Raw genomic sequence first — 22,251 nt, forward strand, 5'->3', positions numbered from 1 at the left:
GGACGTCTCTAGGTGTGGGACGGTGTGACCCCACCGGCAGTGCCGCCGTGCCAACCCCTCCCCGACATCAGCACCGCAGCGCTGCCGCTCCGTCCCCGGCTGCCGGCCCCCGGGAGCGGCGGCAGCGGCGTGTGCGCAGGGCTGAGCCGACAGCCGGCAGCCCGGCCCCCGGCCCGGCGTATAAATAGGGGCGGCGAGCGGCGGAGAGCTCCTGGCAGCCACCATGAAGCGCCTCAACCTGCTGTGCTGCTGCGTGGCTTCGCTCCTGCTCCTCGGCACGGCAGGTACCCGAGGGGCTGTGGGTGTTTTATGGGGTTGTAGGTGCCCAAGAAGCTGTGAGTGCCTATGGGGCTGTGGGTGCCCAATGGGTTTGTAGTTGCTCGTTGGGGCTGTTGGTGCTTTATGAGGCTGTGGGTGCACAAAGGATTGGGGGTTCCTATAGGGCTTCATGTGCCCATGCAGTTCTGGGTGCCCAGCAGGGCTGGGGGCGTGCACGGTGCTATGAGTGCCCATGGGGCTGTGGGTGCCCAGAGGGCTGTGGGTGCCTGGTGAGCCCAACGTGGGTGCCCCCAGCAGGACGTGCTGGCACCCTTAAAACTTGTAGGGACATGAAGAGCTGAGGCGGTGTGTGGTCAGGAGGGGCTGGCAGGGACGTGGGTTGGGGTCCCTGCTCCGCACTCAATGTGAGCACAGGGGCTGTGCTGCAGCCGGGGGTGCTGGGCGCAGCGTCACCCATGGGTGCTGGCACAGCTCGGTGCTGCCAGGCTGCAGCCCCTGCGTGGGGACTGCTGGGCTCCAGGGCACCGAGCACGAGACCTTCACCCACCGAGGATCTGGCAGGCGTTGGGGTAACCTCCAGACCCTGCTGCTCACCCGGTCCCGTGGCGTCCCCTGGGGCACCGCCGTTACCCTTGTTTGCCCTTGAGTTAATTTGGGCCGGTTCGCTGCCTGGCTGGGCTCAGGCAGCCGCGCTGCCGGGGGGCAGCTAAGTATGGAAACAGCCGTGTAAGGGGACACTGTGCTCCTGCGGCCGCCTGGCCCCCGCGCCGCCACGGCCCCGCAGGCAGCACCCACAGCTGCTGCCTTCTTGCAGCCCTGCACCCCCGGCCCAGTGCAGTTTTAGCCTTTTAAGGGCATCTTTGACCGTTCCGGTGAATAAAAAGGGTTTGGGGTGAGGGATGTGCGCTGCTGGCAGCGGGGTGATCTCCGTGGATGGGGATGGGTGATGGAGGGGTCTTCTCTGGGCATGGCTGGTGGCCCCATGGGGGTGTCTGGAGGACACGGCGAGCAGCCTGGCTGGCGCTGGGCTCACCCTGGTGCTGTGGGGTGCAGTGGCAGCTCCATGGGAACGGTGGTCTGGTAGATGGGTTGGGCAGAGCCGGGCTCGTGGATGTGCTCCCCGCTGACTGCCAACAAACCCCACAATCCTGGCTGTTGCTGCCATTTTGAAGGCTGTTACTTCACGCTGGTTTGGTGATGCCTGGGGCTGCTGGGGCCGTCACTGCTCCCAAGGGTGGGAAGGACCCATGGCCCACGTGGCCGGGTCTGGCAGAGCTCCCTGCCGTGGACCTTGCCCACCTCCAGCTGGGCAAGGAGCTGAGGGAAACCCTGGCACACTTGTGCCTTTCTGCAGTGAGTGCCGAGGGTGTTACGGGGCTGGCACTGAGCTCTGCCTGTGACAGCAAGCATGGCCACCACCCCCGTGCCCTGGGACTCCCCATCCTGCCTCAGTCCAGAATGTGCCACCTTGGGGCAGGCTCTGTCACCATGTCCTTGTGGCGTCTTGGGGTGATTCCCCATTACCCAGGGTGGAGCCTTGAGGTGGAGCCCTCCTCAGAAGTGTTGTCTGGAAATGTCTATCTGGAAAGTGTCAGTTTGTGGTGGGCTCTACCACCCTTGAGGTGCTCCCCATCTCTCAGGTCATAGCACCTGCAGTCTTCCCCCTGCCTGGGATGTGTCACCTCAGGGTGAGCTCCATCATCACATCCTCATGGCATCTCAGGGTGATCCCATCACCCAGGACGTCTCAATTTGACATGGGCTCTCACTTCAGGGCAGGCCCCAGCTCTCAGGATGTGACTCCTTGAGGTGAGCTCCTTCACCTTCCATGTGTCACCACCCCATTGGTGACCCCAGCTCTGCCATCCCAGGCTCCCCCCACCTCCATCCCATCCAGCTGCCCTCCAAGGGCGCTGAGCTTCTCCGGAGCTGTGGGGTCACTGTACCCCAGCCAAGCATCAGCACAACCGTGGGCACCACTGCTGTTTGGTGCAGAGACATGGAATGTGGGATGCCACAGCTCTCGGTCCTTTGTGCCACCTACATCCCTGTCACATCTCCTTGTACAGTGGAGATCCCAATCCCTGGGGGTACCCTGACTCTCTCCCACGTTATGGGCTGAGCAAAGCAAGGCAGATATTAGACACAGTGGTGCAATGTGACTCCTGGTCCCACCAGACCCACATCTGTGGGAGCACCTACTGCCATGTAGGTGACGTCCATCCAGGCAGGGTGGATGGACAGGAAACCTCATGTCTCTGCTCGCAGACCTGCATGCTGCCTGCTGCACTGTGGGGTCCAAAATCCCGACCCAGGCAGTAGGTCTGAGGGTGAGTGAACTGCTCATAGAATCGTCCCATTCTTTGCATGGCAGTGGGTGCTGGCAGCTTGGCAGGGCTCTGCTGGGCTATTTTAAGCTGCAGGGACATTTCCCTTGTAAGTGATAGCCTGAGGAAGCTGGTGAGCTCGTGTGCTGGCAGGGGCTGGTGGAGGGGCTGGGGAGTCTCCGGGTGGGCACTCTGAGCCAGGCTGGGTGCTGGCACCCATAGAAAAGCCCTGGTTTAGGGACCCAGCTGAATATGGCTTGTTGTCCCACTGCTGGGGCTCAGCACCATCTGAACAATCCCAAAAGTTTAGGGATCATGCGGGGCAAGGCATCATCTGGCACCAAAATCCAAGCTGTTTCTTGCTGGCTGCTCACTTGCAGACCCCAAGCTCCCATCTCACTTCTTCCTTCCCCACTTCCCCCATCTTTGTGCCATCTGCAAGCCAGCGGTCACAGGCTCAGGTTCTCCTCCAAGGCTCCAATTGGAACCCTGGGGTGAGCACCCCTGTGGGAAGGCAGTCAGAAAACCACCCCACAGAAACCATTCCCCATCTTCCTCTCTATATTTAGCAAGCCCCGAGCCTGGTTTTAATCGTTGAGGTTTCCTTACCCTGCTTTCTTAATCAAAATATCATGCAGCCCTACCCCACTATTTATAGAAATCAACAGCCAATTTTCTTTTCCAGCTAAACTTGAAATCTCCTCCACAAACCAGGTCAAGTTAGCCTGACAAATCTGTTTCCTATGTCCCTGCTGTGATCTGCATAGATCAGACATCTCCTGTGTGCAGGAAGTTTTCACACTGCGATTTCTCCTGCAAAACTGCTGGAAAAATGCCCCAGGGCTGCTGGGAGTGCATGGAGTGGGAAACTGAGGCATGGGCAGGCTGGGCAGGGATGTGGGGTGACACGGGGTGTCTGCAGTGGGTCTGTGGTGTGGCCGGTGTCTCCTGGGGGAATCCCAGGAGGCGTTGGGTGGTTCCTCTGAGCCTGGCCACATTCCTGGCCCATTGCAGGACTTTGTCAGGACCGGGCACAGATTTTAGGTTCAGTGCAGCCTCGCTTGTGCTCAATAAGGAGAGGAGAAACAGGCGAGGGGCTTCCTTGGGTCTGCTAAAAATTCCCCACAAGGAAAACGCATGTGTCTCTTTCTTTCATAGCAGCAAGACGTTCCTCTAAGTCGATGAGTGCGTTTGATCAGAACACCTCTTTGACCAGGCCTCATTAAAATAGCGATGGCAAGAAATACTGCTTTGGCAGTTGGGACCTGGCTTGGCTTCCTTTCAACCTGTGCAGCTCCTCGTGCCCGTGTCCCCCCGGGTAGTGCCACCGTCACTGCTGTCACTCCTCCTGCCACCAGGATGGGCACGGCTCCCAGATCAGATGTGCACCCCGGGGTGTGGGATCCCCCCAGCCCCACTGTGAATGCAGGGGGAAAGCCACACTCATGGGAGATGGTAGCTGTTCCCTCTCTGGCTTTTGGTACCCATTTTGGAGCTTTCCCTTGGGTTGGGTTCCCATGCCTTGAGGAACAGAAGAGAAACCAGGCTGCCTTGGTTAATGCTGGCTTTTCCACTTGGTTAACGTTGGCTTTTCGCTTTCCCCCACGGTGTAAAATGTGAGCAAGGAAGGGAGCCCCAGTGCTGAGCACAGGGCAGCGGGGAAAGGCAAAGCCAGGGTTTGTGCATGGCCCTGCACCCCTAAGGGCATCTGGTTCCCTCTGGGGCATTCTGCACCTCCCAGGACACTCTCCCACTGCAGAACTGCTGATCCCCCAGACAGCCACCGTCAGAAATAACTCCCTGCATGCTGCTGGGGCTGAGATTCAGGCAGGGGAAGAAGGCGTGCAAAAAGCCATCCCTGCAGCACCACGCACCGCCGTCCCCACACTCGGGGCTCCTATTTCTGCTGGAGGGGGAGAATGTCCTTCCCAGGGCCACCTGTGCCCATCTGTCCCTCCTGGCTATCTCCAGCCCTGATGCCATTCACAGAGGCAAGCTCTCTCTGTTCATTCTGGCATTACTGCTCCATACAGCCCCATGCAAGGAGTGAGGAAGGCACGGCAGTGGGGAAGGGATGTGTGCATTGTAGCTGTAGGATGGGGGAACCATCCTCATGCTTCCCATGTTGGCTGTTGTGGTGTCAGCACCGGAGTCCCATATCCCACTGCTGGATTTCCACTGTGGTTGTGCCACAACTTGCTGTCACAGCAGAGGACAGGGTGGCTGTGTTCCCAGCCATGCCAACCAGGGACTCTGAAAGTGAGTGGGTCGAGATCTTCTCTTCCACACTGCTTGGCATAATGCGAGGTATGAAGAAGGGGAGCCTTGATATCACTTTACAACAGGTTTGCGCATCGCTGCTGTCCCACTCCATCCTGGGGTGCTGGGGCTGCAGGACAGCTCCTGGCTGAGGATGTCACCCTTGGTCAAAAGGCCGGGGATGAACGAGTGGGTGCCTGTGAGTGAGGGTCTGCTGCTGCCCGTGCCCTGCTGAGCTGCTGCTGACCCCACTATACAGTTGCTGGATGTATTTTTAGCCCGCAGAGGACGGGAGGAGGGTGTTAAGCCCATAACCTTCGGCCCATTTAGCTGCCCGGTGCTCACCAGCCGGCCATCTGCAGATCAGCACAATTTGCCTTGCGATGGATTTGGAGACCATGTAGGGTAAACGGGAGGGAGAAGGAGAGGGGCTTTATGTAATTCCATGAAGGTCACGGGAAATAAAGCCCATATCCCAGTGTGAGAACGTGGAGAACACTTCCTTTCTCCATGTGCCCTGTATGTGGCCCACAGTTGGGCACAGGGGATGCAGCATGTCACTGCCCAGGGGACACATCTGTCCTCTGCATCCATTCAGAAGGGACACGTAGAGATCCCCAGTGAGGTCTCCTCTGCATACTCTTAGCCTCTCCTCACCAGCCCTGACCCCTCCCCAAACACCTGCCCTGGAAGCAGCACTTCCCTCTCAACCCTTTGGCTCGTTGGCTATTTTGGGGCCATGCTGAAAATATCCCTGTCCTCATCTGCCATGGGGACCCTTGGGGCGCAAAATGAGCAGAGCACACCTCGTGCCAGCTCTCCCCTTTGGGTGGCTTGGAGGATGGTTTAACACCCATGTCATCGTGGGTGGCATGGCAAGCAGGGTCCTGTGGGTCCCTGGCACAGCACAAAGGTGTGGGATGCCATGTGCAAGGCTACAAGAGAGGGCTGGCTCCATGCTGTGTGCCATGCTTGAGCTGCTGGCCGTGACTGCAGCCCGGGCAGCGGTGGCCTTGCTCCCGGTTGGCATCTGCTTGCCAGCTGGAGTACAAAGGCATTATTTTCCTCTGAAACACTTCCCTGGTATGCAGGCACTCGAGTTTTCAGGGGATTATTTAGACGAGCAGCAACTGTTTGTAACGGAGACAGTATAGCTGTTGATATTTTATTTTTGGCATCCGTTGACTAATGTTAAATTGCAGTCGGAGGCCTATGGAAAATACAGATGCCTGCTCCCGGCCCGCAGAACAAATTCATTGTGTTCCAGCCAGTTGCACGGAGTGGCAAATGTTTTCCTAATGAAGGGACATGCACAATAAATAGCCCCATGCCTGCCGCGGGGTCAGGCCCTGCACTGGACAGGCAGAGCCCGCCGTGCTGCGCAGGGCTGGGGAGGACCCTTCTGCCTGCCGACCACCCCAGGCTTCTCGCTCCCAGCTTTCAGAGCTCCCCACACAGCTGGGTCCTCTCTCAGAGCCGCTTCACCACCACGTAGAGCTTCTGCAGCAACCCCACAAGCTGCATGGCCATGGGTGGCTGTGATGTGCAGCCATGGGGACACATCCCCTATCCGGGCAGCATCAGCGCTTCTGCCCGCAGACGCCTCTTTGTGCCCAGCTTCTTGCTATGGCCAGGACAGCGAGCCAGAACCGGAGATGCTTTAGCAGGAGTTAAAGTCTTGGTGATGGCCTCCAAGCCTTCTCTTGTCCCCCATGGCCACGGGTGGGCGTGGGTGAGACTGACCGAGCTGTTCTCATCGTTTAGATGAAGATGTCGGCCATGCCGCCCAACGCCCCTTGTCTGCTGCACAGCCCCGCATGGAAGAGATGGCCGCCAATGGCAGCCCCAAGGAGGAGGATGATGGTGGAGCTGCCAACACCTCTGTGCTCAGAACCACAGAGGGAGGCGGCGAGAGGGTTGAAGAGCTGAAGGGAGGCCTGAGCGAAGCTGCAGGGCAGGGCCAGGATGGGCCTGATGGGACATCAGGGAAGGACGCCACGTTGGGCGGCCCTGGAGCAGAGGGAGAGGCCGCCCCAGAGCCTGGAACACAACATGGCGGCCAGGAGGAGGAGGAGGAGGAGGAGGCCGACACCAAGGAAGTGGCCTCAGAGGGAAAGGAGCCAAGAGTGTCTGCTCCCGAGGGAGGAGAGGAAGAGGATGAGCAGAGCTCAGAGGAAGATGACGAGCAGGGGGAGTCTGAGGAAGATGAAGGCAAAGCAGAGTCAGAGGAGGAGGGCAAGTCTGCAGAGGAGGGCGAGTCTGAGGAGGATGGTGCCAGCACAGAGGGGCTGGAGGACGGAGCTGAAGGGGCTGACACGGAAGAGACTTCAGGGGAAAACAGCCATGGCAAAGCAGCAGCCGGAGGTGAGGGAGAGCAAAGGGATGGCTCTGCCAGCTGCCATCACCCACCCTGCGGGGACGTGGAGCCTGGCTCTGGCAGCAGCAGCCCAGCAGCAGCAGAAGGCCCATCTACAGCAGTGGAAGAAGCAGCAGCAACAGAAGACGACCCACCAACAGCTGTCAAAATCTCACCAGCAGCCCTGGAGAACCCTCCAACAGCAGAAGACCCCCCGGCAGCAGTGGGAGACCCCCCTGCACCATTAGCAGAAATGGAGAACCCAGCCAACCCCAGTGCCCGCCCCGCTGCCGCTGAGCCCCGGCGCAGCCAGATAGGTTGGAGTCTTTTTCTCTCCGTGTGCTGTGACATAGCGAGCAGAGGGCATCGAGAGTGACCTACTATCAAACCTGGCGGAGCTGAGCTTGGCACATTAAACTGCGCCTAATGCATGGCCCTCTCCTAATGCTTGTGCTTCCTGTGCCTGCCCTTAACCGCTGCACGGGTGGGCAGCGATGGCGAGGTGGGAGCCTGCAGACGTCAGCGCTCGTTGCGGTGATACCGAGGTTGGCCGACATTTCCCTCACTGCACTTTAAGCCCATGACTTCTCATCTCATCTGCAGACACACATAAGAATCTCTCTTCCCTCCAATCCCTTTCAGCAGCTGCAAAGCTGTTAGAGGACATTTATCAGCCCGCAGAGTTCACCCGGCTCTCTTGGCACACAGGCAGGACGCTGCCCAGGCTGGTGGGCCCCGTGTCCATCAGCCACTGGCCCTCAGCCCTTGCCTTGTAGGGAAGATGCAAAGAGCTAATTCAGACCGCTGAGCTGCCGAAGCGTTGCCCTGGCCGTGGGCAGGGTGTGTCCAATCAGCCAAAGGCAGCTAGCTCAGGAAAAGTGATCCCCCCTGCCATGTTTTACTAGAAATGCTCGCGGACTTTGGCCCGTAGGTAAGGCAGCAACCTTTGGACCCAGCTGATTCTTTTTTGCTTCCTTCTTGTAACATTCAAGCTCAAAAAGTTTACGTTTGTGCTGAGAGGAAAACCCAGTTTGGTCTCGGTGGCTTTACTTGGCAAGTCAAAAGGTCCTCCTCAGCACCCCAGCCTGAGGCTCAGCATGGGGCTTGGTGCTGCCCCGTAGCACAGCCCTCGGGGCCCTTGGTGTACCGGCTCTGCTAGCGCATTCAGACTGGGGACACCTCTGTCCCCCTTCATGGGGACACTGGGGAACGAGCCCAGGGCCACCTCCTGCCATGCATTGCCGAGTCAAGGAGGCAGGGACAGCACGTGCCCATGGGGGGCTGCAGCCTGGCAGGACGCAGAGGTGGAGAAGCAGGAGAGAACCTTGCAAAGCCTCCCATCTCCAGCTCGACGTGTGATTTTTGAGGAGCGGACAGGGAGAGAGGCAGAGCAGTGCCCAAAGTGCGGGGAGCCGCAGCTGTCGGGGAGCAGCGGGTTGTGCAGGGGCCCCGCGGGCAGCAGGTGCCGCAGTTCCCACCCCGCACTCCCCAGCACCCGAGAGCCCCTTCCAGGCACGTCCTTCGCATTCCCCATGGGCGCCAGCCCTCGCCTCTCCCTCGCTGCCCCTCCTCGGAGCGGAGCAGTTGCCCACAACACTTCCCCTGGCAGCTCTGACCAAACCCCTTAGGAACATTTGCAAGACAGAAACCCAGCGGTGTGCCGAAGCTGTGGGTGCCGGGCAGGGTGGGTTCGGGATGTGCGTGCTCCCCAGCAGCCTCTCCCCAGCACAGCTTGTGTGAGCGCCCACGTCGTCCCCCGCCGTCAGCCCCCACCATAACAGTTCTCCCTGTCTTTCCCTCCAGAAGAGGTTGAGGATGCCAGCGAGCCCACCAAGCGCGACCGGTCCCACTTGGAGAACACCCTCAAGCTGAATGAAGACAAACCTGCAGATGACTTCTCAGGTGAGGGGACCCACGTTGACATACGAGGGCACACAAAGACGTACAACTGGGGGGCTGGCGAGTGGTGTATTGGCCCAAGCCAGCCACGCTGCTCCCTGCTGCTCAGAGAAGCTTGGGGCAACTTGTAATAAAAGGTTTTGATTTTTGTTCTGATTATGAATTCTGGTTTATTCTTATCAAGCTTGCTTCTGCTGGTTCCTTTGGCAGTCAGGACTGGAAAGGGAGTGATAAATGTCTGGGAAATGCCTGCCACCAGGTCCCTGGGCACCGTGGTGGAGGGCTTTGGGGATTATGGGTGTTGAGTGCTAAACAGCATTAACAAGGGAGGTTCCTGCATCAGTTGTTGGCAAATACAAGAGCAGCACAAATATCAGCAGGGTAGGGGCTTCAAGATGCGTGACTTGGATCATTTTGCACAGGATTTCAAGTGTGAGATGCGTCCCTTTATTTACAGCTGAGTCATCCTCAAGGTCTGCAGGGAATGTCCAGCATCTTACCTAAAAGGGATGCGAAGGGGTGGATGGGGTTTGCCTGTCACCAACATGCATGCTTTTGCTCCTCCAGGAGTACTGCAGCGGCTGAGGAAGATCTACCACTCCTCCATCAAGCCCCTGGAGCAATCCTACAGATACAATGAGCTGAGGCAGCATGAGATCACAGGTAATGCTGTGGGCACCCGGGTCTCTGGCACCGTCAGGTCATTGGGATGCATTCAAACAGCAGCAGAGAGCAGATCATGGAAAGGCTTGGGTGGCTTAGCTTCCTCTACAGCTCTCCAAGAAGGCCATGAGCACACTGGGCTTGGAGGACATGCCCTAGTGAACCCAGCACCCAGAGGCGGGCATTCCTGCATCTGCCTTAGCTCATCTGCTGTCAGGACCATCTGTGTAGGCTGAACATTGAACTCTGCCTGCTTTGGGTCCTCCACCTGCTCAACATCAATGCTCTGTACCCATGCCAAGCAGAGATCACGGCCCAGTAAGACAGGCTTGGCAAGGAAGCTTAGGACCTCTCAAGGCTGGGGTTGAGCTTCCTGGTGGTGGCTGGAGCTGGCACCCTTCCTGCTCCATATGGGACACAGCCACGTGGGCTGGGTATCCCTCAAGCTCAGGTCTTCTTTTATCCTGGGAGTTAGAGTTTCCACCCCTTGGCAACTACAGGCACTTTGGATCAGGTGAGCAGGTCCCTGTGGCTACGGACATTGGCTTGGGCTGAGCCCCAGTGGTATACATGTCCCTCCAGAAGAGGCAAGTGCAGCTCCAGCCCCAGGATGCTCACAGATCTGGAGGCTCTTCTAACCCATTTGATGTGAACAACCACAGGCTGACATTGTCTCTGGTGATCCTGAGGACATTGTCCAGACAACTGGCTCCAGCCCAGTCTGAGGCCCTGGTGCACTGAGGTTAAACCTCTGCTGAAGCCCTGTCCCGAGCTGGAGCCATGTATCCCCATGCCTTGAATGCACACTCGCATCAACCTCCTGCCAGGGTCCCTCCTAGCCCTAGGGTTCTGCTTCCCACCCTGGCTGCCCACAGGGCTTTGCCCTCACACCCTGGAGCAATGCCCACCCATCCTGGTGCAACAGGAGCACCTTGCAAATGGCCCTGACCTTCCTTCCACAGCTTTATGGGTCCCACGCCTGTATGGGCAAACCCATGGGATACATCCCCTGAGAGCAGGACCCTTCTTTTACAGGGGACCCCATTATAGCCCAGATGCCACTCCTAGGCCAGTGTCAGACCTCTGACCTTTTGTAGGAAGGCCAGCACACCTCCCAACCCAGCAAGAGGCAACAGCAAGAACAGGATACCCATGGGGGACAGCGGGATGGGGTGGGGACGGGGCTGTAGGGCCCTCAGCACCAGCTCTGCTCCCACACCCTGGCACTGGCTACCATTCACTCGTGGGTTTTGTGGGGTGGGTGGGTGTAGGGCTCACACAACATGAGGCATGCACTGCTGCTCTTGCAGCCAGCTCTGTGTCGCTGCCTTTGTGCTGCCTGGGCCTGCCTCGCACTGCTTGCCACGAGGGAGGGCAGCTTGGGGGTCACAGCAGCCAGCACCTGCTGCCAGCTCACTGTGGGGCGCTGCATTTAAGAGATCACTGGAGGTGGTGGGTTCTCAGCCTCCTACCCTGTCTTTTCTGCTCACCTCCATAGGATGCAGCCTCCAGCTGTCAGTGTACAGGTTGCTCCCAGGACACCTCAGTATTCTCTAGAGCCATCCTATGGCCAAGCAGCACCTCTCTGCTCCTTTCTGGGAAGGCACTGACAGCCCCTGCTGAGGGCCCCTGGCACCCACCAAACCTCATGTTTTATAAGCCAATGCCCCTCTCAAACCCAGCTCCTGAGCAACTCTCATCAGGGCAGCTAGTGGTGCTCCTCAACAGCCTTGTCTCACCCCACCACTCCATAGCCTGTTCCTCCTTCCCACGAGGAACAATCCCCAATGCATCCTGCAGGCTGACAAGTGCCCAGCACACCCCACCATGCACTGCTGTATAGGTGTGACCCAGAGCCAGTAATCAGGAGTCACAGCTTCCTAGCATAGGGACACTACACTGCCTGCAGCCCCCAGCTCAGCCAGGTGTGGCTATAAGAGCCCTCCCTCTATCAGAGCTGCTTGTTCTGCCCCCAAACAACCCCATCAAGCCCAGCAGTTTGCCTTTTATAACCACTGATACAGCTTTTCCCAACCCCTCATTAGCAGTATAATTAGAGCAGCCTGCAGATAAATTGGAGGGTTGGCTGAGGGATGCCCCTTGGCTTTGTGAGGTGGGTGAGGATGGAGATGAGAGCCTTCTGAGCTCCTTCTGTTGTGTGGTGAGGTAAGCCCTAGCCCTGTCTATGATCTAAAGGGGTTTCTGGCATTGGGGTGGGGGGTCCCTGTGAACCAGTTGATATGCCCTGAGCTGTCCTGCAGGGAATCCCCTATAGCATAGATGGGGCACAGAGCTGCAGGCTGAGCTGGCTGGGAAGAGCAGGACAGCTGGGTGAGCAGTAGGGCAGCAGTGTCATGGAATATGCCTGACCTTTGGAAGTGTAAGCCAATATAGGGGGGTGCTGCCACACTCTCCTTCACCCCTCCATTACATGGCAGCCCTCCATTTTGTCTGCTTTCCTTCTAGCTTTGCTCCTTGTTGGCCCCAGTGAGGGTCTCCCTGCTGCGGTGCTGAGTAAATGTTACCTGTCCTAAGGGACCCACAGCAGGCACCACGAGCCTGGCTGAGATGTGTTGAGCACATCCCAGAGCATTCGCCCATGCTGTGCTCACAGCAGGCACATCCCATCCCAACCCCTGCCCGATGCAGGCTGACTGCTCTGCCATTGCACTTATGTGCTGGTTCTGTTTGTGTGCTTGATGACGGCTGGGCTGCTGTGCCATGCCACCAGGCTGAGCCTGCAGCCTGGTGATGGGCAGCTTGCTGCAGGGCCGTGGTGCACTCCAGAGCCCCTAACTGCTGTGCGTGTGCCAAGCAGCACGCCTGCGTGGGGAACGGCCTGCAGCTGCCATCGCCAGGCATGGATGCACTTGCACTGCCACGTGGTTGGGGCACATGTCTGGGCTGCTGGTTGTCCTGATCGTGGCTTGTACGGCTCTGTCGGCTTGGTGAGTGCTGCCAGGGAAGGCAGCAGCTGAGCGGGGCAGGTTTGGGCGCAGCGTGTCGGCGGTGCTGCCTGCACGCAGGGCAGGCTGGGTTTGGAATCTCGTCCCGGTAGCTGCGGGTCTCGTTGCTCACAAACTGTAACTCCTTCTTTCCTGCTGGAAACGTGGCCGTCTGCTGGCTTGTCCCACCCACGAGAAGGCCAGGGCCGCTCTTCAGCTCCCTCTCCGGCCCGGGCCAGACCCAGGCAGCCGCATCCCTTCTTCGACTCACGGTACCTTTTCTCTCTCCCCGTGTCCCCTGCTAACAGCTTACCCCGGACGCACCCTGGGCTCCTCTGCCACAGGTTGGTATCGCTGCCCGTCCCCTGCATGCTGCCAGCGCTGCCTGAGCTCCTCAGCAGCCCTTCCCCTTCTCTCACCCCAGCAGAGCCACGATTCAGCCGCTCTCCGTCCCACATCACCCAGCACAGAGCTCAGCAGCACCACGCTGCCCGCAGCGCTCCTCACCTCCCCGGACTTTTAAACCTTTCCCTCTCGCATAAACAACAGGAAGGCGTGAGCTCCCCGATGCACGACCCAAAGGCTTTTGTGGTGGACCTGCGGGTGCATCTCACACCCGTGGGTCAGAGCAGGGAGCGCACCGTGCGGGGTGATCTCCTCCCACCCTTGGCTCCGCTACGTGCAGAAACTTCCCCGAATGCCTCCCCTTGATCCCCATGGCTGCAGTTTAAGCCGATGACCCAGCAGCAGCTGTCCCAGTAACGCCGCCCGGCCCCTGCGCGGCGGCCTCAGCCCTCCCGGGATCTGGAGCTGGCTGCTGGCCCGCGCCGTGCCCAGCCGAGCCGCCCGGACCGCGGCATGAACACCCGCGGGAGCGGAGCTGGGAGGGAGGCCGAGAAGCGCTGCCCACCCCCTGCGTCCCTGCTGCAATGTACTGCGGCAAAGCGGCAGGGAAACCCCAACTCGTGCCCTGCCCTGCCGTCCTGCACAAACGGGCTCCTCCGTACCCGACGCGGCGGAGCCCTGGTGCAGCCCAAAGGCTGCTGGCTCGCTGTGATGCCAGCGTGCAGGCAGTGGGGAGCAGTGCAGGTATAAATGGCGTGTCGGGTAGCTGCGTTAGCTGCGTCTCTGGCTGCAGGCACACATGTGTACGCGCTGCTGCCTGCGTGGGTGTGCACACGTGGGGGTGAATGCATGACATGGAGGTGAGAATCCACGTGTGGCTTTCCCTGCATCCGTGGGTATGTGTGTCGTGCACACACCTGTGGCTGCTGTGGGTTTATGTGCACTGTTCCTGCCCTGGCACAGAGGGCAGGCAGTGTCTGGGCGTAAGGGGTGATGCTGGAAGAGCCTGCCCAGGGGTTTGAACCCACCCAGTTTGAGGATGGGGCACTTGAGGCAACCTGAGCGAGGAGAGGAGGGAGGTTTTGTCCTTCTGCTTTGCCTTGGGAAGGGTCACCCTTGTTGGGTGAAGAGTGAGGAGAGGGGATCCCAGCCCCAGAGCATCAGGGCTGCCTCCCGAGGGCATCCTGGCCTTGGAAGCAACGCAAAACTTCCCCAAAAGCCTCTGCTGTAGAAAATGGTCCCTCCATAACAGAGAGAAGCAGTTCTCTGCCCTTCCCTTCAGGGCAGTAGCCCTTCCAGGGGCAACAGTGCTCCAGGATGTGGGCTAAGGGCAAGCACAGTCCCTGCAGAGGGAGAGGAGCCCTTCTGGCTCTGTTCATTGTGTGCTTTGTGGTTCTCAGCATGTTTTGTGCTCCAGAAACCCATCAGTTTAGATAAGTGGTTACTGTGATTTAAGCAGAGCCATGGATGAAAAGCAGAGGGCTACAAGGGTTCCCCCACTTGCATGCAGGGCTTGATCACCTACTGGTGTGAGGTTTGCAGAAGTCACCAGGATGAGTTGGAATGAGCTGAGATGAGTGCAGAGTTCAGTGTGAGCTGGGCTGGAAGCGAGCAGCCACTTGGTGGCTGGAGAGAGCTGCACGGTGGAGCTGCTGTCATCATGTGCAGGGGAGCTGGCAGCAGCCTGAGCCCTTTTTTCCCCTGGCAGCCCCATCAAGGTGATAGCAAACCTGTACAGGAGGGGAGAGTGGGGAACACAACAGGCCAGGCCAGCGCCAACAGGGTGGGAGATGCACTTTGCTCCCTGTTCCCATGCCCAGAGAGGCAGCAAGGAGAGACTGTTCATGGGGTGACATTTTCCAGGCCCTGCAGCTTCCAAAAACAAAGCAGGAGAGGGGCTGGGTGACCTGCAGAGGGGCTGCCTACCTTGGTACAGCCCTTTGCCTCCCTGGCACATGAGGATGGCACCTGGAGGAACCCAATGGTCCATGCTGTGGAGCTGGAGCTTGCTAGCTCCAGCCTGCATGCAGCCACACCTGGCCAGGAGCCTGTTACGAAAGAGCACGTGGGGACCCGCCTCAAACCTTTGGCACAACATCACAGGGGAGAATCACAATAATAATCCGAAACCCAATTAAAGCCAGAAAGCGAACAGAGGAGCAGCGATACAGCGGCACAGAGGAATAATTAATAAGAAAAGCCCAAGGTTTCAACACTTGTTTTTATCCCTCATGGGAACAGAAAGTCAGATCCCAAATGTTCCAGGGAGGCAGAAGTGGGCAGGCTGTGTTTGCTGGCAGAGAAGGCAGGAGGGGCTGGGACTGACTGTGCCAGGCTGGGGCGGTGCACCCACTGCAGGGCTCTGGCTGGTGCAGCCCCATGGCTCATGGAGCAAGCAGGGCTCAGGGCCAGTCCTGCTGGTCCTACTGTGGATGCCCTGTCCTGGACAGGGGGTAAGCTGCATAGCCACAGACTGTGCCCCTTGGCAGGATGTCCCCAGCCTGTTCCTTTTCTCCAGTGGTGCTGTGGGTGCAGTTGGATGAGTTGGGTGCCAAGCTGCTGCGCAGTGCCCTCTACCACCATTGGAAGTGAGAGCTCATCATCATGTTGGCTCTGGGGCTCCCTTGATGTGGAGATGGGTGCTCTGCCTGCTGGTGCGGTTCCTCGCTCCTCTCTGGGTGGCAGCATGGAGAAGTGTGGTCTCTGGAAATGAAGAGGGTATGAGGAAGGTTGCCAGAAATGGGAGCTCACCCTTCTGTTTTCACTTCCATTTCTGTGCTGATTTGGGCTTGCAGCACATTCCCTGGACACAGCCTGGGGTCTGGCACAGCCTGGGTGCATGCAGCACCGTGCCCAGCATCACAGATGCTTGGTGGGGCTGGGCAGCGTGGGCATGGGCTGATGGTACCATCAGTCCCAGCACTCTCTGGAGCAGGGATTGGTCCTAGGCAGATATCACACGTGGGAACAGGTCCCCATGGCAGCCTTCATCTGTGCTCTCTGAGCCTCCCAGCAAACTGCAGGATTGAATAGGGTCTGTGGTTAATTCTCCTCCCATCTTTCCAAGCACAGAACGGGCTGTTGGTTGAGCTCGCCTTCCCTGTGCTGGGCTGGAGCCCTGCACCCTTCAAACACCCCAGCTCCTTTTGCACAAGGCATCTACCTGACTGCAGCATGGCTACATCCCTTGCATGTCTGGTGCTTTGTGATACCTGCTCTCCAAAACTACCCCCTGCAGCTTTGTGCTCACTCCAACTGAGCTCAAACTGAGCCGAGACCATAACTAAAGGACCTTCCAGCCATTCTCTATAGTCTGAGGGCCAAAGCTTGGAGCAGGGCAGACAGGCTTTGATGTCGCTGCAGTGCCAGCACAGGGCTGGCTGGGCAGTGCCACGGCTCAGCGTGACCAAGCAGTGGCAGTTGGTGGTGGGAGAGCAGATGGCTCCCCGAGCACTTCATCGCCGTGCTGCTCAGATGGGATGCTCATTACAGCAGGGAATGCACGGCGCACAGCAGCCACAGCCATTGTTTCTTCACTTCCTCTTGTTATTTCCCCTCTCTGCAGATGGGGAGATCACTTCCAAGCCGATGGTGCTATTCCTGGGACCGTGGAGCGTTGGCAAATCCTCCATGATAAACTACCTCCTTGGGCTGGACGACACTCCCTACCAGCTCTATACAGGTACCTTGCTCACCTCAGCCCTCCACCCTGAGTGGGTGCAGTCATAGCAAGAGCACCTCGCCATCTTCTCCCCATCCTTCCCCACCAGGAGCCAATGCACTCAGCCTCCCAAGAGAAAAGCCCTCCCTGATCATCTCTGCTCCCACCCATGTCAGCTTGTACCATGGGAGCTGAGTGGAAAATGCTTCTCTAGGACTCCCTTCCCAGCCATGCCACCTCCAGAAGGACCTGTCCCTGCAGAAAACAGCCCTGTTGTGTTATGTTCCCCAGAGCTTTGGCAAGAATGTCATGGCCCCAATTCCCATGTTCCCCCAACGTCTCTTGTCAAGCAAGGGATGTTTCCAAGATCCCCACCTAGTCCTGGGCCAGTCCCTGCAATGTCCAGTGCCTGGCATGGATTTCACATCTCTGCTGCTCCTCTTGTGCTGGACAGGGGCAGAACCCACCACCTCCGAATTCACCGTCATCATGCATGGCCCCAAGCTGAAGACCATCGAGGGCATCGTGATGGCTGCTGACAGTGCACGCTCCTTCTCGCCCCTGGAGAAGTTCGGGCAGAACTTCTTGGAGAAGCTGATTGGAATAGAGGTGCCTCACAAGCTCCTGGAGCGAGTCACCTTTGTGGATACACCAGGCATCATTGAAAACCGCAAGCAGCAAGAACGAGGTAGGGGTGTTCTGCCTTCACCTAAAGGGCTCCAGGAAGGATGCTATTATATGTAGGGTAGCCAAGATGACTGACACACACTGAGGAGGAGCCCTAGGCTATGGCAGGGGTCTGTTCCTACACTGTGGGGGCTGGAGAAGTCAGTCTGCCCATGGGTCCATCCATGGCCTTGGGAGTCTCCAGGAATGGGGCACCCTCACTTCTCTGGGCAGCCTGTGCCAGAGCTTCACTGCCCTCTGAGTAAAGAGTGTCCACCAACATCTGACCTAAATTTCTCCTCTTTTAGTTAAAAGCCATTCCCTCCATCCTGTCACTATCAGACTATTAAAAAAAATTGGTCTAGATCATTTTTATAAGCTCCCTTTAAGTATTGGAAATCCACTACGAGGTCTCCCTGGAGAGAAAGGCTTGGAGAGGTGAGGCTGAGGGAGGCACACAGGCTCAGACACGGGATTGAGCTTTCCAGCCAAGAAGCTCTGAAGTGTTTTAGCACTTCTGAAACAGTTTCTGTGCTGCATGAGAGGTCTTCTGTGCCTCACACCTTGTCTAAGCCAGGCAGCGTGTGAGACAAGTTTATCTATCCCCTAATCAGAAGGGACTCCCCCCCTGCTGGCCATTTCTGCTGGATTTCTGTTTCCTCTCCCCAAGGTTACCCATTCAACGACGTGTGCCAGTGGTTCATCGACAGAGCTGATCTCATCTTTGTTGTCTTTGACCCTACGAAGCTGGACGTGGGCCTGGAGCTGGAGATGCTGTTTCGCCAGCTGAAGGGCCGTGAGTCTCAGATCCGAATCATCCTGAACAAAGCCGACAGCCTGGCTACCCAGGAGCTTATGAGGGTCTACGGAGCCTTGTTCTGGAGCCTGGCTCCTCTGATCAACGTCACGGAGCCGCCCAGGGTGTACGTCAGCTCCTTCTGGCCCCACGAGTACCACCCGGATACCCACAAAGACCTGTTCCTCAAAGAAGAGATATCGCTCCTGGAAGATCTCAACCAGGTGATTGAGAACAGGATGGAAAATAAGATTGCCTTCATACGCCAACACGCCATCCGGGTGCGCATCCACGCCCTGTTGGTCGATCGCTATCTGCAGACCTACAAGGACAAAATGACCTTCTTTAGCGATGGGGAACTGGTGTTCAGAGACATTGTGGAAGATCCTGACAAGTTCTTTATTTTTAAGTCCATTCTGGCGAAGACCAACGTCAGCAAATTTGACCTCCCCAACCGCGAGGCTTACAAGGACTTCTTTGGCATCAACCCCATCACTGGTTTTAAGCTGCTGTCTCAGCAGTGTTCCTACATGGGAGGGTGCTATTTAGAGAAGATTGAGAAGGCCATCACTCGTGAGCTTCCCGATCTGCTGGGAAGCATTGGCTTGGGGAAGAAGCCCAACGTTCTCTCCTGCGACGTCACCGGCTGTGGCGAAACCCCAAAGAATCGCTACAAGAAACCGTAAGGTGTTCTGTACCGTAACCATCCTCGTGTTCCTACCGGTGAATGAGCTTATGTCTTATCTGTCCAAGAAGCCATGGTTTGTTAACCCTTTGAGTGCCACACTGGCAAAGGCTACTGTACGATGAGGACTTTGAGTCATTGACATCAATGGCAGGGGAAGATGGGTGGGCATAAGAAAGAGAATAAAAACTGTGAATTCCTGACATTTTATCTTTGTTCTTTTGCGTAGAAGGCAATGTTTAGGCTGTAAGTATGAGAAATGTGTGGTGAGATAGAATTGTAGATGCTTCTTCACTGGTGCCGAGATGGGCGAACGGGAGTTTCAACCTCTGCAGACGTGAAGCTGGCAGGGAGCAAGAATGAGGGCACGACGTGAGAGCACAGCGGTGACACAGAAACCTGGGGCATCAGCAGGAGCCCTGGGGCACAGCACAAACATCCTGCAAATCCCTGCAAATATTGATCCTGGTTTTCCTTCCAAGACTTTTAGGTTGCCTGGTGGAGTTCTCTTTTCATGTAACAGCTGAGCTTAACTTGATTCTGCAGCCTTCACCTGGATGTGAGCCATACGAAGGGATTCGGTCCCCTGCTGGGTGTTTGGAGGGGCATTCGTGGCTCCAGACGGGTTGTTGTGATGAGATTTGCAAGTCCATGTCAGAGCAAGAAGTGGTCTGGAAAGGAGCTGCTGGAAACAGCCTCATTGTGCTGGGGGAACAGGGATGGCACCCCAAATCACAGCAACCTGCAGGGCTGTGAGCATGCTCTTCCTTCCCAGGTCAGCACAGAGACGAGGCACTAGTGCCTGCTGCTGCCATTAAGCTCAAAAATCCTTATTGGCAAACAAAGCCTGAGTGTCAGCAGGCCTTTTTCAGTCCACGTTGAATGTTTTCTTTGAGTCAAACCCCCATGTTTTTGTGCTCTGTGAAGGGAAACAGGAATGGAGGATCACCAGCCGTGTTCTTTTCCCCTCTGCTGACCTGTTCTCCCCAGGACGATCCAGGCAGGTTTCTGTGGCTTGTTCTCCAGACTTCACCCACATTACCCATGATTTTCTTGGCTCATCTCTGTGCGTTGACACTCAGTCCCAGCAGCCATGGGAGAGTGAGCACTGCTTCAAGAAGGTGATGTTCTCCTGGGAGCTGACCTTGAAACCCAGCAGTGAAGGCTGGGGGATCATGGCTGGCACTGAGTCCAGTGCAAGCCTCCAAGAGACAGGCCTGGATGGAGATTGGTGCCTTTGAGCACTCCAGCAATCTGCCAATGGACCACCACTAATGCTGCTCTCCAGGAAAGCTCCAGTGCTGAAGGACTTACCTTTGTTAGGAACAAGAAGATGTGAAGGTGCCAGGTGAGGCAAGAAAAAGGCAAAGGCTATGGATGAGGAAAAGAGAATGAAGGATATGGAAGGCTCTGTTGTGATGAGAAGGGTGTGAAGAGCAGCATCCCTTGTCTTCCCTTGCCCCGTGGGATGTAGGTGAAGAGAAGATCCATGGGGCTCCGTGTCCCTGGGCACTGGGGCTGGGTGCTGTCAGGAGGTCCCTTGAGCCGTGGTGGGCTTGTGGGACTCCACCCAGGGACTTCCTGTGCTCCCTGCCTCTGCGTGGCAGTGGGACTGAAGCTGGACTGGTTACGATGAAGCACCTCCACGTCCAGGTGTAGAAAGAGGCATGTCTGATGGGAGGGGACTGCAGGTAACGAGTGAAGGCAAGGAGAGGTGCTGGAGAACGCAGCCAGGATAGCCTGGGGAGAAGTGATGCACTCATGAGTCAGTGCTGCGAGATCTCAAACCTGCCCAGAGCTGCTGCCTCCCTTCACTCTGTTTCTTTTTCCTTCTTTTACACGATCCCATTGCTCATCATCGTCCCTCTCTGTCTCACCCACTCTTTCTCGCCTCTCACTGTCCTCGGCCAGGCGAATTTGCATGGTTTTCTTAGGAGCTAATGGAGTAGAAACACTGACAGAAATGTGCTGATGTTGTTGCTGTTCCTGCTGTCACACTGTGTGTCGTTGTCACGGTAAGCAATGCACAGAGAAGCAAACTTTCTATTTGCAAGTGCTGCATTGTGCCATCTCTTTCTCTGCGGTCTTTGTCCCTCCAGAGCTGGTGGGTTCAGTCTGGGGTGCCTCAGGCCCCATAAGGAGCCCAATCTCTCCCTATGGCCTTGGGCCCAAAGGCAGCATTACTCTGCTCTCAGGATGCTCCCATCCTCCTCCCAGACCTTTTCCTTTTGCTCCAGCTTGTCTTCAGCGCTCATTGCCTTCTCTCCTATTTACACCCCTCTCTCCACCATCCGCACACCCTGTGCACCCCCTGAGCATAAGGGTCCCAGATGGGGCTCCTCCATGATGGCCAATGTCTCTCCCCAGTAGGGAAGACTGGGGTTCCTGTGCAATGCCCCACGCAGCACTGCGTGTGAGAGCGATGGCTCAATGCCAGAGACAGCCTTGGCCCCATGCTGGAGGGGCAGGTGACACTGAGCCGGTCCCAGCTATGGGATCAGTCAGCCCAGCCCCTCTCAGCTGTATGAGGGGAGCTCTGGGAAGGGGGAGTATGGAGACCTTGGTGTTTTGCTTAGAAACCCTAAGCCTCTGTGTCCCCAGTACCAGGGCTGCAGGCATCTGTCCTGAGAGGGTGCTGGGCAGATGCTGTTGGGAGTGGGGTAGCTGGGGTACAGGCCTGTGTAGATGCCCAGATCATGTGCATTTGAATGAAACTGTCAGTTTGAACATCAGCCTGTCTAATAAATCCTGATCTTTTCCAAACTCATTCCCCATGGGTGCTTGCTTAGTTTTTCTCACTGTTGTGGTGTGAGGAAGGGGTAGGCAGGGAAAGCAGACAGCGGGGGTTGTGTCTGTTTCCCAGGGGTGAGGAGGAGTGCTAACCCACAGAGGCTCCCCCAAGCATAGGGTTCCCCTTACTGCCCTGTCACAAAGCCCAGGGACACGTGTGAGCAGCCAACATCTTTCATGGCCGTGGCTTCTGCCCCTGGAGCACTGCGTCGGTGCCTGACCTGCCTGGGGACCTGCTGCCCAGCTCTGTCTGTGTGTCCTTCCAACAATCTGTCTAGCTCACTGATCTGAAAGGGTTGTTGCAGGAAAGCTGGAGGAGGAGGAGGAATGTCTCGCTCAGCCGTGGCTTCCTTTGGAAAGTCTGGAAAAAACTGTGGCATCTTGACGTGCGTGAAGGTCTGACTAGCGAAAGCACATTTTCTTTCCAAAGCTGCTTTAGAGATGTGAATCATGAGAAATTAATGCTTCTGGCAGGATGAAAATTGATTCCCCTGAGACACAGCACTGGCAGCAGCTCTGGCGCGTCCCTTGGATGGAAAACACGAGCATTGCTCCCAGCCTTGCCGTGCTGCAGCCCGGG

The 22,251-nt window shown here is 57.3% G+C and overlaps 1 protein-coding gene across 4 annotated transcripts; it reads left to right on the forward strand.

Moving 5' to 3' along the window:
- Window positions 1-142: 142 nt before the first annotated feature.
- SRL (sarcalumenin) lies at window positions 143-21,648 on the forward strand. Of its 4 annotated transcripts, XM_090151226.1 has the most exons (8): window positions 177-284; window positions 6,630-7,538; window positions 9,025-9,123; window positions 9,688-9,783; window positions 13,037-13,072; window positions 16,639-16,755; window positions 17,189-17,422; window positions 18,071-21,648. In XM_090151226.1, exons 1-8 carry the CDS (start codon window positions 224-226, stop codon window positions 18,880-18,882), a joined length of 2,364 nt encoding a protein of 787 aa, XP_090007352.1. In that variant the 5' UTR covers window positions 177-223; the 3' UTR covers window positions 18,883-21,648. The 4 variants fall into 4 exon arrangements, with proteins under 4 accessions (XP_090007355.1, XP_031451133.1, XP_090007353.1 ...); XM_090151229.1 differs by lacking the exon at window positions 6,630-7,538 and having other exon boundaries at window positions 143-284; XM_090151227.1 differs by lacking the exon at window positions 13,037-13,072 and having other exon boundaries at window positions 176-284.
- Window positions 21,649-22,251: the final 603 nt, after the last annotated feature.

This window comes from Phasianus colchicus, chromosome 16 (genome assembly GCF_987193195.1).
Source record: "Phasianus colchicus chromosome 16, bPhaCol1.hap1.1, whole genome shotgun sequence".
Classification (NCBI taxonomy): Eukaryota; Metazoa; Chordata; class Aves; order Galliformes; family Phasianidae; genus Phasianus; species Phasianus colchicus.

What these genes read in the sequence shown, in the direction of transcription:
- SRL (XM_090151226.1), top strand. Translation starts at nt 224, where the DNA reads ATGAAGCGCCTCAACCTGCTGTGCTGCTGCGTGGCTTCGCTCCTGCTC. An exon ending in GAGGCAGCATGAGATCACAG is followed by an intron (nt 9,784 to 13,036) that starts GTAATGCTGTGG and finishes CCCTGCTAACAG; the next exon opens with CTTACCCCGGACGCACCCTG. An exon ending in TCCCTACCAGCTCTATACAG is followed by an intron (nt 16,756 to 17,188) that starts GTACCTTGCTCA and finishes TGTGCTGGACAG; the next exon opens with GGGCAGAACCCACCACCTCC.